General features: G+C 39.6%; 1 protein-coding gene across 2 annotated transcripts in view; it reads right to left on the bottom strand.

The window, feature by feature from the left end:
- Positions 1 to 12,799, bottom strand: part of Col4a5 (collagen type IV alpha 5 chain) — a 187,781-nt gene that overhangs the window by 85,688 nt on the left and 89,294 nt on the right. For both annotated transcript variants that reach the window (XM_028767456.1, XM_028767457.1), the window contains exons 14-19: positions 12,480 to 12,533; positions 12,330 to 12,386; positions 11,846 to 11,890; positions 7,070 to 7,123; positions 5,936 to 5,977; positions 4,066 to 4,198 (exon numbers count right to left, since the gene is read on the bottom strand). In XM_028767456.1, the coding sequence (XP_028623289.1) occupies positions 4,066 to 4,198; positions 5,936 to 5,977; positions 7,070 to 7,123; positions 11,846 to 11,890; positions 12,330 to 12,386; positions 12,480 to 12,533 (385 nt within the window). The remainder of the gene's footprint in view (positions 1 to 4,065; positions 4,199 to 5,935; positions 5,978 to 7,069; positions 7,124 to 11,845; positions 11,891 to 12,329; positions 12,387 to 12,479; positions 12,534 to 12,799) is intronic.

Raw genomic sequence — 12,799 nt, 5'->3', positions numbered from 1 at the left:
TTTGGTTTCTGTTGCTTATGTTCTTGCACTTGCCTTTCGCCATCTGGTTAACTCTAGTGGTACCTGCCCTCACTGTGTAAGACTGGAGTCTGTATTTCCAGTTATCTTGCTTATTGCAGAGCTCCTCGGAGTCCAGAGGTCTCTGTGGTCTTATGCCCCTAATCTCCTGGGTTGAAGAACTCCTGGGACTCAGGCCACCTCTTGGATCTGGAAATCCTTCTGCTCTGAGTGCAGTGGCTCCTCGGCTGCTCTGAGTGCAGTGGGTCCTCGATGACTCAGGATTCAGTTTCAGCTGCTCTAAGTGCAGTGGGTCCTCGATGACTCAGGATTCAGTTTCTCCACAGGACAGGAGCAGACCAACTCTGTGTCTGCTCCAGCCCAAAGGACCAGGCAGGGGCTAAAGGGAAGTGGAATTCCGGAGGGGCGGGGTTTGGGTAGCTGCTGTGCCCTGAATGTCCCTGGCTCCCAGATGTATCTCTGGGACTTAGGGGGTGAGATGGACTTCTTACCAGCTGCTCTGACTGCAGTGGCTCCTGGATGACTCAGGATTCAGTTTCTCCACAGGACAGGAGCAGACCGACTCTGTGTCTGCTCCAGCCCAAAGGCTTCAGTTTTCATTTCACATATTTTTTTTTTCATCCTAGTAAAGTGTTCCACTCTACATTTTGGTGCTTGTTTCTTCTTGCTTCTGTGTATGAGTTAAATTTATCCCATTTTGTTCTCTTTATCATTTCTAGGGATACAACTCTGCGCTTTGTGTGTGTAAGGCAAGTACCTTATCCTTGGGCTACATTCCTATATCTCTCTTATTTTTGATATTTGTAGTCTGATGATAGAGTGGGGGTACTGTTTGCTCTATAGTCAAAGAGTTTTGATACGAAGCATTTTATTGTGGCTTAGCATTTAGTGGCTTAGCACTCGCATCATATAATGCCTGCTTTCTTTATCTCTGGAACTATGTTTAACTACATCAACATACAAATATTATTGTAAGGATAGTTGATGTTTTTCCAGCCTATTTTACTGTAGTCACAGAAAATCATACACAAGCATACACACAGTAGATCATTTTCAAGTCAAAAAAGAGTCTATTTTTATAAATATTATATGTAAATTTACAGAGACTATATATTCTTTGCTTCCTAGAACATTTTTCCTCTCTTTCATACAGATAGCTTCATTATGTTGGTCAAATTATTTATATGCTATATTAATATACTCAGTGTGCTAAGGATCTGTCAATTGACCCCCTGAAGTGTACCAATTTTATTATATAATTGAAGGTTATTCATTAGTTGTGTAAAAGTTCGTGACTTTAATCACTGTATCATTATTTATTAATATCTGTGTGTTAATGCATTTTTCATTGAATTTTCTTTCACCTGACATTAGAATTAAATAGCTTTTTTTTCTATAAATCATTTAATTAATATTTTTGCATCTACTTTCAAGTTTCCTCTTTCTGCTTCAGATACACATTCTGCATAGTATACAAGTATTTTATCTCATTTTAAATTACTATCATCTAGTCAGGATTCTATTTTTAACTTTTGTTGAAATTAATGATTTACTTTTCAGTATCTTCAGTGTCATCTTATATTTTATTTTCTGTTCATCTAGGTTTCTCTTTCTGTGGCTTAATTTTAGCTTCTACTATATAGATTGTTCTATTTTTTCCTCTAATTGGAGCCAAATTGTACATTTTATTTCTATTCTTCTTAATAATGGTACCTATAAATTTTGATCTATGTATTTGTTTATATATTTCCTCTTTTTCTCCCTCTCTCCTCCTTTTCCTCCTCCTATCCTCCCCATTTCTCTTTCTGATGTTTAAGTATCACTATCCATGCTATATTTTGAAACAGACTCTCTCACTGAAGTTGGAGCTTAACAATCAGGCTAGACTAGCTCTCCAGAAAATCTCCAGAATCCTCCTGTCTTACTTCTATGGGATTGAAGGCATGCACCACTGTCCCTAGATTTTTACATCAGTGTTTGAGATTCAAACTTACATCCTGATGTTTGTGTGGCAAACATTTCTTCCACTGAACCACTCCTAAAGCCCTTAAATCTGTATTTTTCTAAAAGCTTATAGTGAATAATATTTATGTTCTCACATACTAATAAGTAAAAACTAACAACTGTACCTCTGGCTGACTCCTCATTCCTATGTCTCTGCCCATGCCACGTAAAGAATATTCACACACACAATCCTGGTTTGTTACTTAAATCATATCTTTATGAACTAAGAGTGAATATAGGTTATTAAAATCTTTCTTAGTCCCTTATTCTTTTATCCTACCTCCCACCCCTGGTTTATCCTGAATTTGTCCCCTTACTGTCTGAGAAGGTCTGGAGGAGGTAAACCTTCTAAGTATCCTATCTTCACCCAAGGATGGCAATTTAGGAGAATATAGGCTCCAAAATTCATAGTTATTTGTCCTTATTACTGTGAAAATATGCTCCATTATGTCCTAAAACTTACTGTTCTGAAGGCAATGTGCCTTTTTCCCCTTAGGTTTTCAATAGTTTTTGTTGGTTGGTTGATTTTTGCTTTTGTTTGTTTGTTTAATTTTATTCCTAAATTATAAAATTTCCATGTTGTGAGTCTATGAGTCTAGTTATGTGACTTTGTAATTTTGTCATTACCCTACTCTTGGTTAGTGTTTAACAATCTTTTTTCATGGAGGAGGTTGTGTGTGTGTGTGTGTGTGTGTGTGTGTACATGAGCATGTGTGTGCACTGCACACTTGCACAAACATGTACTTTAAGCAGGTGGAAGGTCACAGCCATTTTGTTTTCAAATGCTGTTTTTGTCCCATTCTTTTGTACTTCAACTCACACATGATAGTTTTGAGAAATACAATTTATCCCCTATGCATTATAATTTTCCTTTATGCTCTTCAACTCCTGAACTCTTACTATATCCTGGGAAAATGCCTCATGTTAATTTTCAAGGCATAACAAATATTTAGCTTCCCACTTTGAGATACGAAATAAAAAGCACATATGTAGACCATAATGAAACTCACACTTATTAGCTTCTTTCTTAGGAGGTGTCACTTTCTTCATCATGACAGCTTTTCCTTAGTTACATAGTTTAGAACGAAAAGGAACTATAATTCATTGAATACATGTGTGTGCTAGATACTGAAACAGACACTATTGTGAATTTTGAGTAAAATCTTACAGCTTAATAAACAGGATACATAAGGGCACTTTAATCCGCAGCCAAATTATAAGTGCTACAGTATACACTGAATCTTTGAAGGGAATGATATAAAAGTCAGCACTGAGCCTTAAAGGTTTATTGTGTGGTGAAATCACCATGGAGATTTCTAATTCATCGATTCTGGAATTCAAAGTGGACGGTGCTCATTACCAATGTTATACAGGAAATGGAGAAATGTTAGTAATTTGTGAAGTCAGTATGCTGTCCCCTGTCAACATGAAAAGTGTGATGACTCATGTACATGACCAAGGAACTGTTTGATACAATATATTTTTAATCAAAGGCAAAAATGATATTTATGGCATGTAAGTAGGCTTTTAAAAGTAGAAGAATTTGAAGAAATTGCTGGGAGATACAATCCAGATTTGGCATACTTTGTCATTTAGAAAGTCCTCATTTGGATAGCGGAGATATCTAAGTGTGTAAAGTGCTTTTGGGAAAGCATAAGTATCTGAGGTCAGATCCACAGAAACCCCATAAGAGCCTGGAATGGTAACAACAGTAATATAACTTCAATGCTGGTGGGACAGACAGATCTTGGGGGCTAACTAGCCAGCAAGCTTCGGCTCGTTGAGCAAGCGTAGACTTACATAATGAGGGAAAAATGTGTAGAAGGACTTTTCAGTGTCAACTTATGGCCTCCACAGGTGCTCACACGAGTGAGTTGACCCACACACAGGCATATGTCATCCACACCATACAAGGTGTGGAGCCTAGAATATTCATGTTATTCATGCTATCACTGTCATGCCCAATCAAACCAATACCGTAAAATTGTATGTATGGATTGGCTAGAATACTATTAGCACAGAGATATAAACACAATCTCTTACCTGGAGGTCCAGGAAATCCAGGCGGACCTTGGATTCCAGGAAATCCTCGCTCTCCCTTTTCTCCAGGCAAACCAGGTAGCCCGATATTTCCTTTTTCTCCCATAGTCACACCAGTTCCAGGTGCAGGAATTACCTTTTTATGGAAAAAGGAATTCAAGAATTCAATGAAGAAGAAGATTGCTCTTCTAAATGTAACTAAGCAGCTACATGTAATTATAATGCTTTATTTTCACACAGTCCTTAGATATGAAATCATTAAAATTATTACATAAATTGAGTCTCCCTATGACTGTTACATAGTGTAAGTCATCTCCATCACTTAGGAAACATGTAATACCAACAACATTATTGAGCCCAAGGCTTACAATGCTAGAAGTATGTTTTGCTGTCACCTGAAGCCTCACAATTCTTCCCCAAACCACCACAATTACTGTCCTCATCTCACACTTTAAGTTTACTTTTCAATGTAAACTACTTGTCTTAAGGACACTACTTGCATACTTGCTGTATGTGACACTACTTGAAACCCTAAACTCGGTCAAACCATTTCCTTCAGTATCACTCCATCTTATTTCTTTCCCTGTTATTTCTAGCAATGAATTATTATCACTCAAGTCTATCTGGTCATAACCACTTCACACAACGTGGACATTTTCGTCAGTGCCTTTTATATATGCCTTCCAAACATCACTCGCTCACATATCATTCACTCTTCCTTGAGACTGCCCCATCTCTTCCAGGAATACCTGTCTTCCACTTTCTCTCATGACTTATTTGTATTCTAAAGAATTGCACAAAAAAATAAGGAATTTTAAGTTGATCTAGCAAATAAATTAATACCTGCTAGCCAACTATGATATTTCACTTTACCTACATCCAATGGACGGAAAAATATTAATAAACAAGAAGAGACTTCAATGTTTTATGATACAAAGTGAGGGTAGTGGCCCCAAAGGGAAAGTGTGCACTGTCTTAAAAGTTCCATTTCTCCTCCTGATTTTATTTTCTCATTTTCTAAAGAGATTATTTTCTGGAGAACTGATTCTGAACTGGAAACACAAGTGAAAGTGGATAAAAATGATCTAATATCTATTAAGCATGGCCTCATTAGGTTTAGTAGAATTCTATGTATTCCTATCTGAGACTCATTAGAGTGAGAAGAAATGAAATGTCAGGGGTATAGACTTAAGTTTTACAGCACCCACTGCTGTGGATTCAGTGCAGTGTTAAGTCTAGAGAATTAACAAATTTCAACCCAGAACATTGGTTAAACCTCAACAGTGATTTTTTTTAATTCTAGATACACTTGGAAATATATATGACTTAGATTCCACAGTCAATGTAAATATGATGGAAATGTGTACTATCACCTCCTCCCAGTTATAGCTATTTCCTACTTGCCCCAGAAAGCACACACTCAGGAAGGGAGAGAAGTGTGAGTCAGACAATTTCAAACTGAGCAAACTTATTAGGACTAAATCCATGTTTGCCCTGAGCACTGCAATTCCTGTTCCCCTTCTTCCTCCCACACCCACTCCTGTTCTTTCTCTGAACCCTTTGAAAGCAGCAGTTGTGCCACCTGCTGGTTACTTAAGAAAGGAGTTGACAATCGTGATGCAAAACAACAGTGTATAATTTTGGACCTTAACTATGAAACAGTCACAGTGGCAGGTCCATATAACAACTTTAAGGTTAACATGGATGATTAAACAAAACAAAACAAAACTATCATGGCTTCTAAGCCAGTAGACGTTGATAATGACTTAGATTTTTATGTCCTGCGAGGAACTAGTAGATCATGTATAGCTTGTGTACAAAATGATGATATAAAGTCAAATTTGAGAAACGATTTCGTAAGAGAAAAACTTACAAGCCCAGGAGGTCCAGGTGGGCCAGTATCACCCTTTTGGCCCTGTTCAAGACAATGGTGTAACATTTAATTAGTAAGAATGACATGACAGTATGGATTTCCTCAAGTAACAATTGAGTTTCATAAAGACTCATAAGTCATTCACAAAGAAATCAAATGCAAAGTATAACAGGAGTTAATGAAATATTTGCTTAAGCCTGCAAATATCTTTGATCTTGCCTTGGATATACTGGTTATATAATCTTGACCAACATGAACTAACCTGGCTAGATTACTTAAAAGCTGAAGACATTGGACAGATTCCTAGCAGGAACATGCTTTGTCATAAAGGAAGAAGACAACAACATTCAATTATAATTTTCTCTCTGATACTTCTGGTTCTAGGAAAGTTACTCTACACCCTAAGTTACTAACCGAGAAACAATTCCATTAAAGTATTTGATCTGTCCTTTAATTCCAATTAGGTCTTTTAGTCTAAACTAAAACTTGGATCTAGTTTAAAGAGAAACTATTAGTAAAATATGTGACTTCTAGATAATTCAAGTTTGCTTTAATTTTTTTTTAGTTAAGTTTTGATACAAAGCAGTTAGAGAACAGAGGACATGGAGGACTAAATATTTTATGATGTGCTAAAAAATGGGGTAACTGTGTTTCACACATGCTTTCAGAGTCACTTTTAAAATAGGTAACTAAATAAATGACCTCAGTCAGGCTGCATCAGTTCAAAGGGAACTACGAATTAGCCACAAATTAACAAACAATGATTACATACAGAATGGAAAATGTTTAGACGAGAAATTTGAATTTTACAACTCTAAACTTTTCAAGAGAACCTCACTGGAATAGTGACCAATCCTCCTCTTAAAGGATTTGCTGATATATGCTTGCAGCAGAGGCACTGACATTCTAATGCAAATGCAATCCCATGCATACTCTCAGTCTGCACTGTGATTTAGAGCAATGCAAGAAAATTTAAAGGACATGGCATAAAAGGGAAAAAATGGGTAAAGAAGGCACACAGGAATACAAACACTAAGTAATTATAATGATTTCACTTATAATCCAGTATCAACAGGGGCACAGATTATGGTAATAAGAATAAAACCAGGCACATTACAATGCAGAAGTTCTTACCTTTTCGCCATCCCTTCCTGGTTCACCAGGGTAACCAGGATCACCAGGCAAACCCTTTAAAATAGAAGATGGGGTGATATCAGTAAACATGGCAAAGTTAGGAAGATGCCAAAAATCATGTCCTCCAACACAAGTAATGAGAACATGAACTAAAGTAGTCCATCGACAGAAGAGAAGGTACAGTCCATGAAAATAGAGCTATCTGATTTTCTACAAAGTTGACAAGAAACAACGTTTGAAAAAGGGGAAGTATTTTCAACAAGTGGTTCTGGAAAGCCTGGAAATCAACATTCAGAAGAATGAAACCCATTGTACAAACCCACCTCTAAATAGATCGGTTACCCTAATATAAGATTTTACACTCTAAAACTGCTAAAGTAAAAAAAAAAATAGCCTTCAACATATAGGTATAGGCAAAGACATTCTGAATAGGATTACCACAGCACAGAAAATAAGACTAAGGCCTGATGTGGTAGTTTGAATGAGAATGCCCCTCCACACCTCCCATAGACTTTGGCATTTGAACACTTGGTGCCTAGTTCCTGGTGCTGTTTGTGGGGGCCTAGGATATGTGGCATTACTGAAGGAAGTATAGCACTGGGGGCAAGCTATGAGGATTCGTACTCTTGCACCATTCCTAATTTTTTCTCTCTGCTTCCTGCTATCTGTTCAAGAAGTGAACTTCCTGCTTGCTGTCCCAGGTGCTATGCCTGCTGCTTCTCTGCCATGATAGACCACAATCCCTCTGGAATCCTAAGTCCAAACAAGGCTTTCCTTCCTAAGTTGCCTCGGTCATGGTCTTTTGGCATAGAAATTGAAAAGTAACTAAGAAAATCACCACATGGGATTCATGAAATTAAAAAGCTTATGAATAGCAAAGGCAATTCATTCAAGCGAAGAGATGGCCCATAAAATGGGATGCAATCTTTGCCTGCTATATATAATCTGACTGAGGACTGGTGTTAAGAAAAAGAGGGGTGGGGGAGGTGGGACCATCTTCAGGAAGAGACTGAGCCCTGGGATAGGGGAGGTGCCCACGAATCAACGGGGATAATCCTTAGCTGTGACTCACAACACTGGGAATATAGAGCGTAGGGAGGCTGCCTCCTGAGTGATAGGGACAGCAACCCACCCACAAAACTTTCAACCCAAAACATATCCTGTCTACAAGAAATGCAGGGATTGGGGATGGAGCAGAGGCTGAGGGAATGGCCAACCAATAACCAGCCCAACTTAAGACCCATCCCATGACAAACACCAATCCCTGACACTATCAATGATACTCTGTTGAGTTTGCAGATAAAGAATCTAGCATGGCTATCCTCTGAGAGGCTCCACCCAGCAGCTGACTCAGACAGATAAAGATACGCCCACTGTCAAACAGTAGATGGAGCTTGGGGACTCTTATGGAAGAACAGGAGGAAGGATTGCAGGGCCTGAAGGAGATAGGAACTCCACAGGAAGACCAACAGAGTCAACTAACCTGGACCCTTGGGGCTCTAAGAGTCTGGACCACCAACCAAAGAGCATACACAGTCAGGACTTAGGCCTCCCTGCTCATATGTAATGGATGTGCATCTTGGTCTTTATGTGGATCTGAACAACTGGAGCAGGGGCTATCCCAGAAGCTCTTACCTGTCCGAGGGATATGTTCTTCTAGCAGGACTACCTTGTCTGGACTTGGTGGGAGAGAAAGCATCTAGCTTTTCAGATACTTGAAGCACCAGGAGGATACCCAAGGGGACCCCCACCTTCTTAGAGGAGAAGGGAGGGCATAGGGGAAGAATTGTGGGAGGGGATAACCATGCCGGGGAACAGTGAGAGGGATGCAACATGAATAAGTTAAAAATAAATGAGTAAATTAATTAATTATGAAAAGAATACATAGAGAACTCAGAACACTACACACTAAGAAAACAAACAACCCAATTTGAAAATGGGCTACAGAACAATACCAACCAACCACAGCTCCCAGGGTCCTAACCACTAGCCTGGGAGCACTTATGGAGGGATCCAGGGCTTCAGCTGAATATGTAAGAGTGGAGGGCCCTGCCGGGCACAGGTGGAAGATGAGATCCTTGACCTCATGAAGGATGGACGCCCCAGGGGGTGGGAATTTTGAGGGTGGGGAAGTGGGAGTGGGGGGGTAGGTGGGGGTTACATCCATGGAGAAGAAGGAGGAGGGGTAAGGGGATGGGGGTTCCCGGGTGGGTGGGGGATGGGGTAAGGGGATAACATATGAAATGTAAATAAAATATCCAATTAAAAAAAAAAAGAAAAAAAAAAAGAAAATGGGCTACAGAACTAAAGAGAAAGCTCTCCAAAGGAAAGAGCAAAACAAAAGAACAACAACAACAAACCCAAACCCGCAGAGGCTGGAAAGGTGGCTCAGTGGTTAAGAGCACTTGTTGCTCTTGCAAAGGACCTGTGATATTTCCTAGAACCCACATAGCAGCTCACAACCTTCTCGAACTCCTTAGGCACCACACACACACACACACACACACACACCACGATGCACTCAGGCAAAACATCTATACATAGCAAACAAACAAACAAACAAACAAATAACAGGTCTAAAATAAAAGAAAATAAATGGACAAATGGACAAATAGCAAGGAAACACCTTAGGCATTAGGGGAATTCAGTTTAAAATGAGTTCAGCATTCCATCTCATCCCAGTCAGTCACTGGAATATCAGTAACAACAAATGCTAATGTAGACGTTGGAGAAGGAGAACTCTTCTATATTGTTGGTGGGAATGTAACCAAGTATAGCAACTTTGGAAATCGGTGTTGAGAATTCTTCAAACACTAAAGCCTAGCATATGACTCAGCTATATCCCTCTGAGGCATGTGAGACTTTATGTCTTATACAGAGATATGTGCACATCCATGTTCATTGCAGCTCTACTCAGAATACTTAGAAAATGGAGGCATCCTAGATTCCCAACAACTGATGAATGAAATTATAAAATGTGCAGAGAAATGAATGAAATTGAAAAAAAAGTCATTATTCTAGGTGAGAAAATCTGGCTCCCACACTACAAATGTCACATGTTCTCTCTCATATGAGGGGCATATCTTATTGTGGCATGTCTCATTCCATGCATACCCCCGTGCAAACCAAGGAAAGAAGGAAATAAATGGGGGCGAAGCGAAGTCACCTTAAAGGGTGAGGGAGACAATAATAGACCATAGGTAAAAAGAAGTAAAGAAGGGGTATACCGAGTGTGCAAACGTTTACGCAGCGATAGAGAGGCAAGATTGGAGAAATAAGGATGTAGGTAGGAAAACACTTAACACAGACAAAGGGAATATAAAGAAACCTCCTGGAAAGCAAGATATTTCCATTTGTGTGACAGGAGCATGGAGGGTAACCTAATTACCCTCTGTATGGATTCAAGACCCACTCAGAGTGAGGCAGGTGGGAAGAGGAGGACACAATACCTGGTAATATGAACCTAGCTAACAATTTAGGTCTAAAACCGAAGTAGGCCCATGCAGAGAGTGTGTTCCTGATGGTTAACTTAGCACACATAGGAGCAAATGCCTCTTAAGTACCTTTGTTTACACCCATAGACAAAATTATCTCCAGCCTTAATCAGACAAGCCCTTCTTATCAATGAACAGTGGTGAATGCAGACACTCACAAGCTGCCTAATATATAGACTAGAAGTGACAGCTGTGGGCCTAGATACAAATCGGTCACTTACTTAGACCACTCCCTCTAAGGCTCAAGGAATATTATGGATGAGGGGGCAGGAAGTATGTTAAGAGTTCAAGGATAGGCGGAAGGGCTACTAAATGCCATTCTCTTAATTCTACAATTGTAATCATTAACTCTCTTCAGCTGTAGCTGCCAGCACTAGAACCACACATGACAAGCCCTATCAATCATCAGTCAAGGAAGAAGAAGGACCTCATGGGGTCCCATCCTGTCTCTGAACTATGTTATGACTTTGAGTAGATTCTACAAGAGGTCTTCAGTTATGGCCTCCTCCAAATTCAGTGTTACCAATGGCCTAGATCAATCTTTCTGTGCCATAAAACTAAATGAATATACAAGAACATGAGAGAGAGACTGGTGTGGAGGTAGAGAGGTAGGAGGTAAGAGTGGCCAGTATGAAAGAGGTGCGTATATGGAATGGTAACTAACAAGAAGGAGATAAAGAAGGAGGAAGAGGAGACAAGGATGACTACAATAATGACAACAATTAAGAAAAGGAGGAGGAGGAGGAAGAGGAGGAAGAGGAAGAGGAGGAAGAGGAGGAGGAGGAGGGGAAGGAGGAGGAGGAGGGAGAGGAGGAGGAGGAGGAGGAGGAAGAGGAGGAAGAAGAGGAGGAAGAGGAGGAGGAGGTGGAGGAGGAGGAGGGGGAGGAGAAGGAGGAAAAGGAGGAGAAGGAGGAGGAGGAGGAAATTATAATGTGACCAGCCAGTCTCTGCTTCTTCCACCATGCTTTCCCTGACTACTGCATGTCTTCCCCACCATGGTAAGCTATATTGTTCAATAGCCCAAATAAACCCTTTCATGTTTAAGATGCCTTTGTCAGTGTATGTCATTACAGCAACTAGAAAAGATTCTAAAGCACACCTCATTATATCTACCTCAAAACTAGAGACATTCCAAATCTATATTCAGAATAGTGATAATTTCCATTCATCTAAACTATTTCTAAACTCCATACTGCGTGCCCTCTGCTTTTCTACCAACACCTACAAATAGCGCAAATACTATCAGATGTTTTTGTTAAAGGAAAGGACGATTGCTACTCACTGGGATTCCTGGTTGGCCAGTCTCTCCATCTTTGCCTGGTTTACCCTGTAGGACACAAAGAACAAAATTTTTTTAGTTTGGTAATAGGAGATGAAAGACTATAACAACCATTAGTCCTGCTTTGAACTACATAAATAGACTGTTAAAGTGCTCTTTTTAAATTAATTAATTAATTAATTAATATTTGCTTTCTTTGGCTTTTTGAGACAGGGTTTCTCCATGGAGCCCTGGCTTTCTGGAACTCACTCTGTAGATCAGGCCAGCCCTGAACTCATAGATATCATCCTGCCTGTGTCTCCTGAGTTCTGGGGTCAAAGGAGTTCACCACAATTGCTGGGCTTAATAGACTTTTTAAATGACAGGTATTATTAGAAGTTATACCTGTAGTGATATTTTCAGGCAATTCTGTTAGTAACTAGAAAGAAATCTGCACATGAGCATATTTAGGCTTTTTATAAACATCACTGATGGTCATAACACTTACTCTTTTGCCTGGCTCTCCTGGCTCTCCCTTTTCACCTTTCACACCACCAGGAGGACCCTGCACAAAAACAGTATTCACTTTGGTTTATGAAACATTGTGTATCAATGTCAGTTCACATTAAATGATGCTAACGTGTTTTAGAATACTTACAGGGGGACCAGGTATTCCTGGAGGTCCAGGAGGCCCTCTATCACCAGGAACTCCCTATGCAGGTACGGAGAAATTAAAGCACATTAATACTAGAATAGGCATTCTCTCTATCCTAGAGATAGTCATAAACAGGTTCAAAAATATGAATTTTAGTTTCATCTAGTATTAACAGCAGAACGATATCCTAAGAAGCTTAATTTTTAAAAATTTAATTATCTGAAGTCCTTGTTATTGAAAGAATGCCTTCATTTAAAAGTACATGTTTACGCCCTGGGACTGGAGCAGACACAGAGTCGGTCTGCTCCTGTCCTGTGGAGAAA

Source organism: Grammomys surdaster, unplaced genomic scaffold (assembly GCF_004785775.1).
Source record: "Grammomys surdaster isolate TR1022 unplaced genomic scaffold, NIH_TR_1.0 173, whole genome shotgun sequence".
NCBI lineage: Eukaryota > Metazoa > Chordata > Mammalia > Rodentia > Muridae > Grammomys > Grammomys surdaster.
Note: the sequence above shows the minus strand (reverse complement) of the source record. Positions and strands in the feature narration are given on the sequence as shown.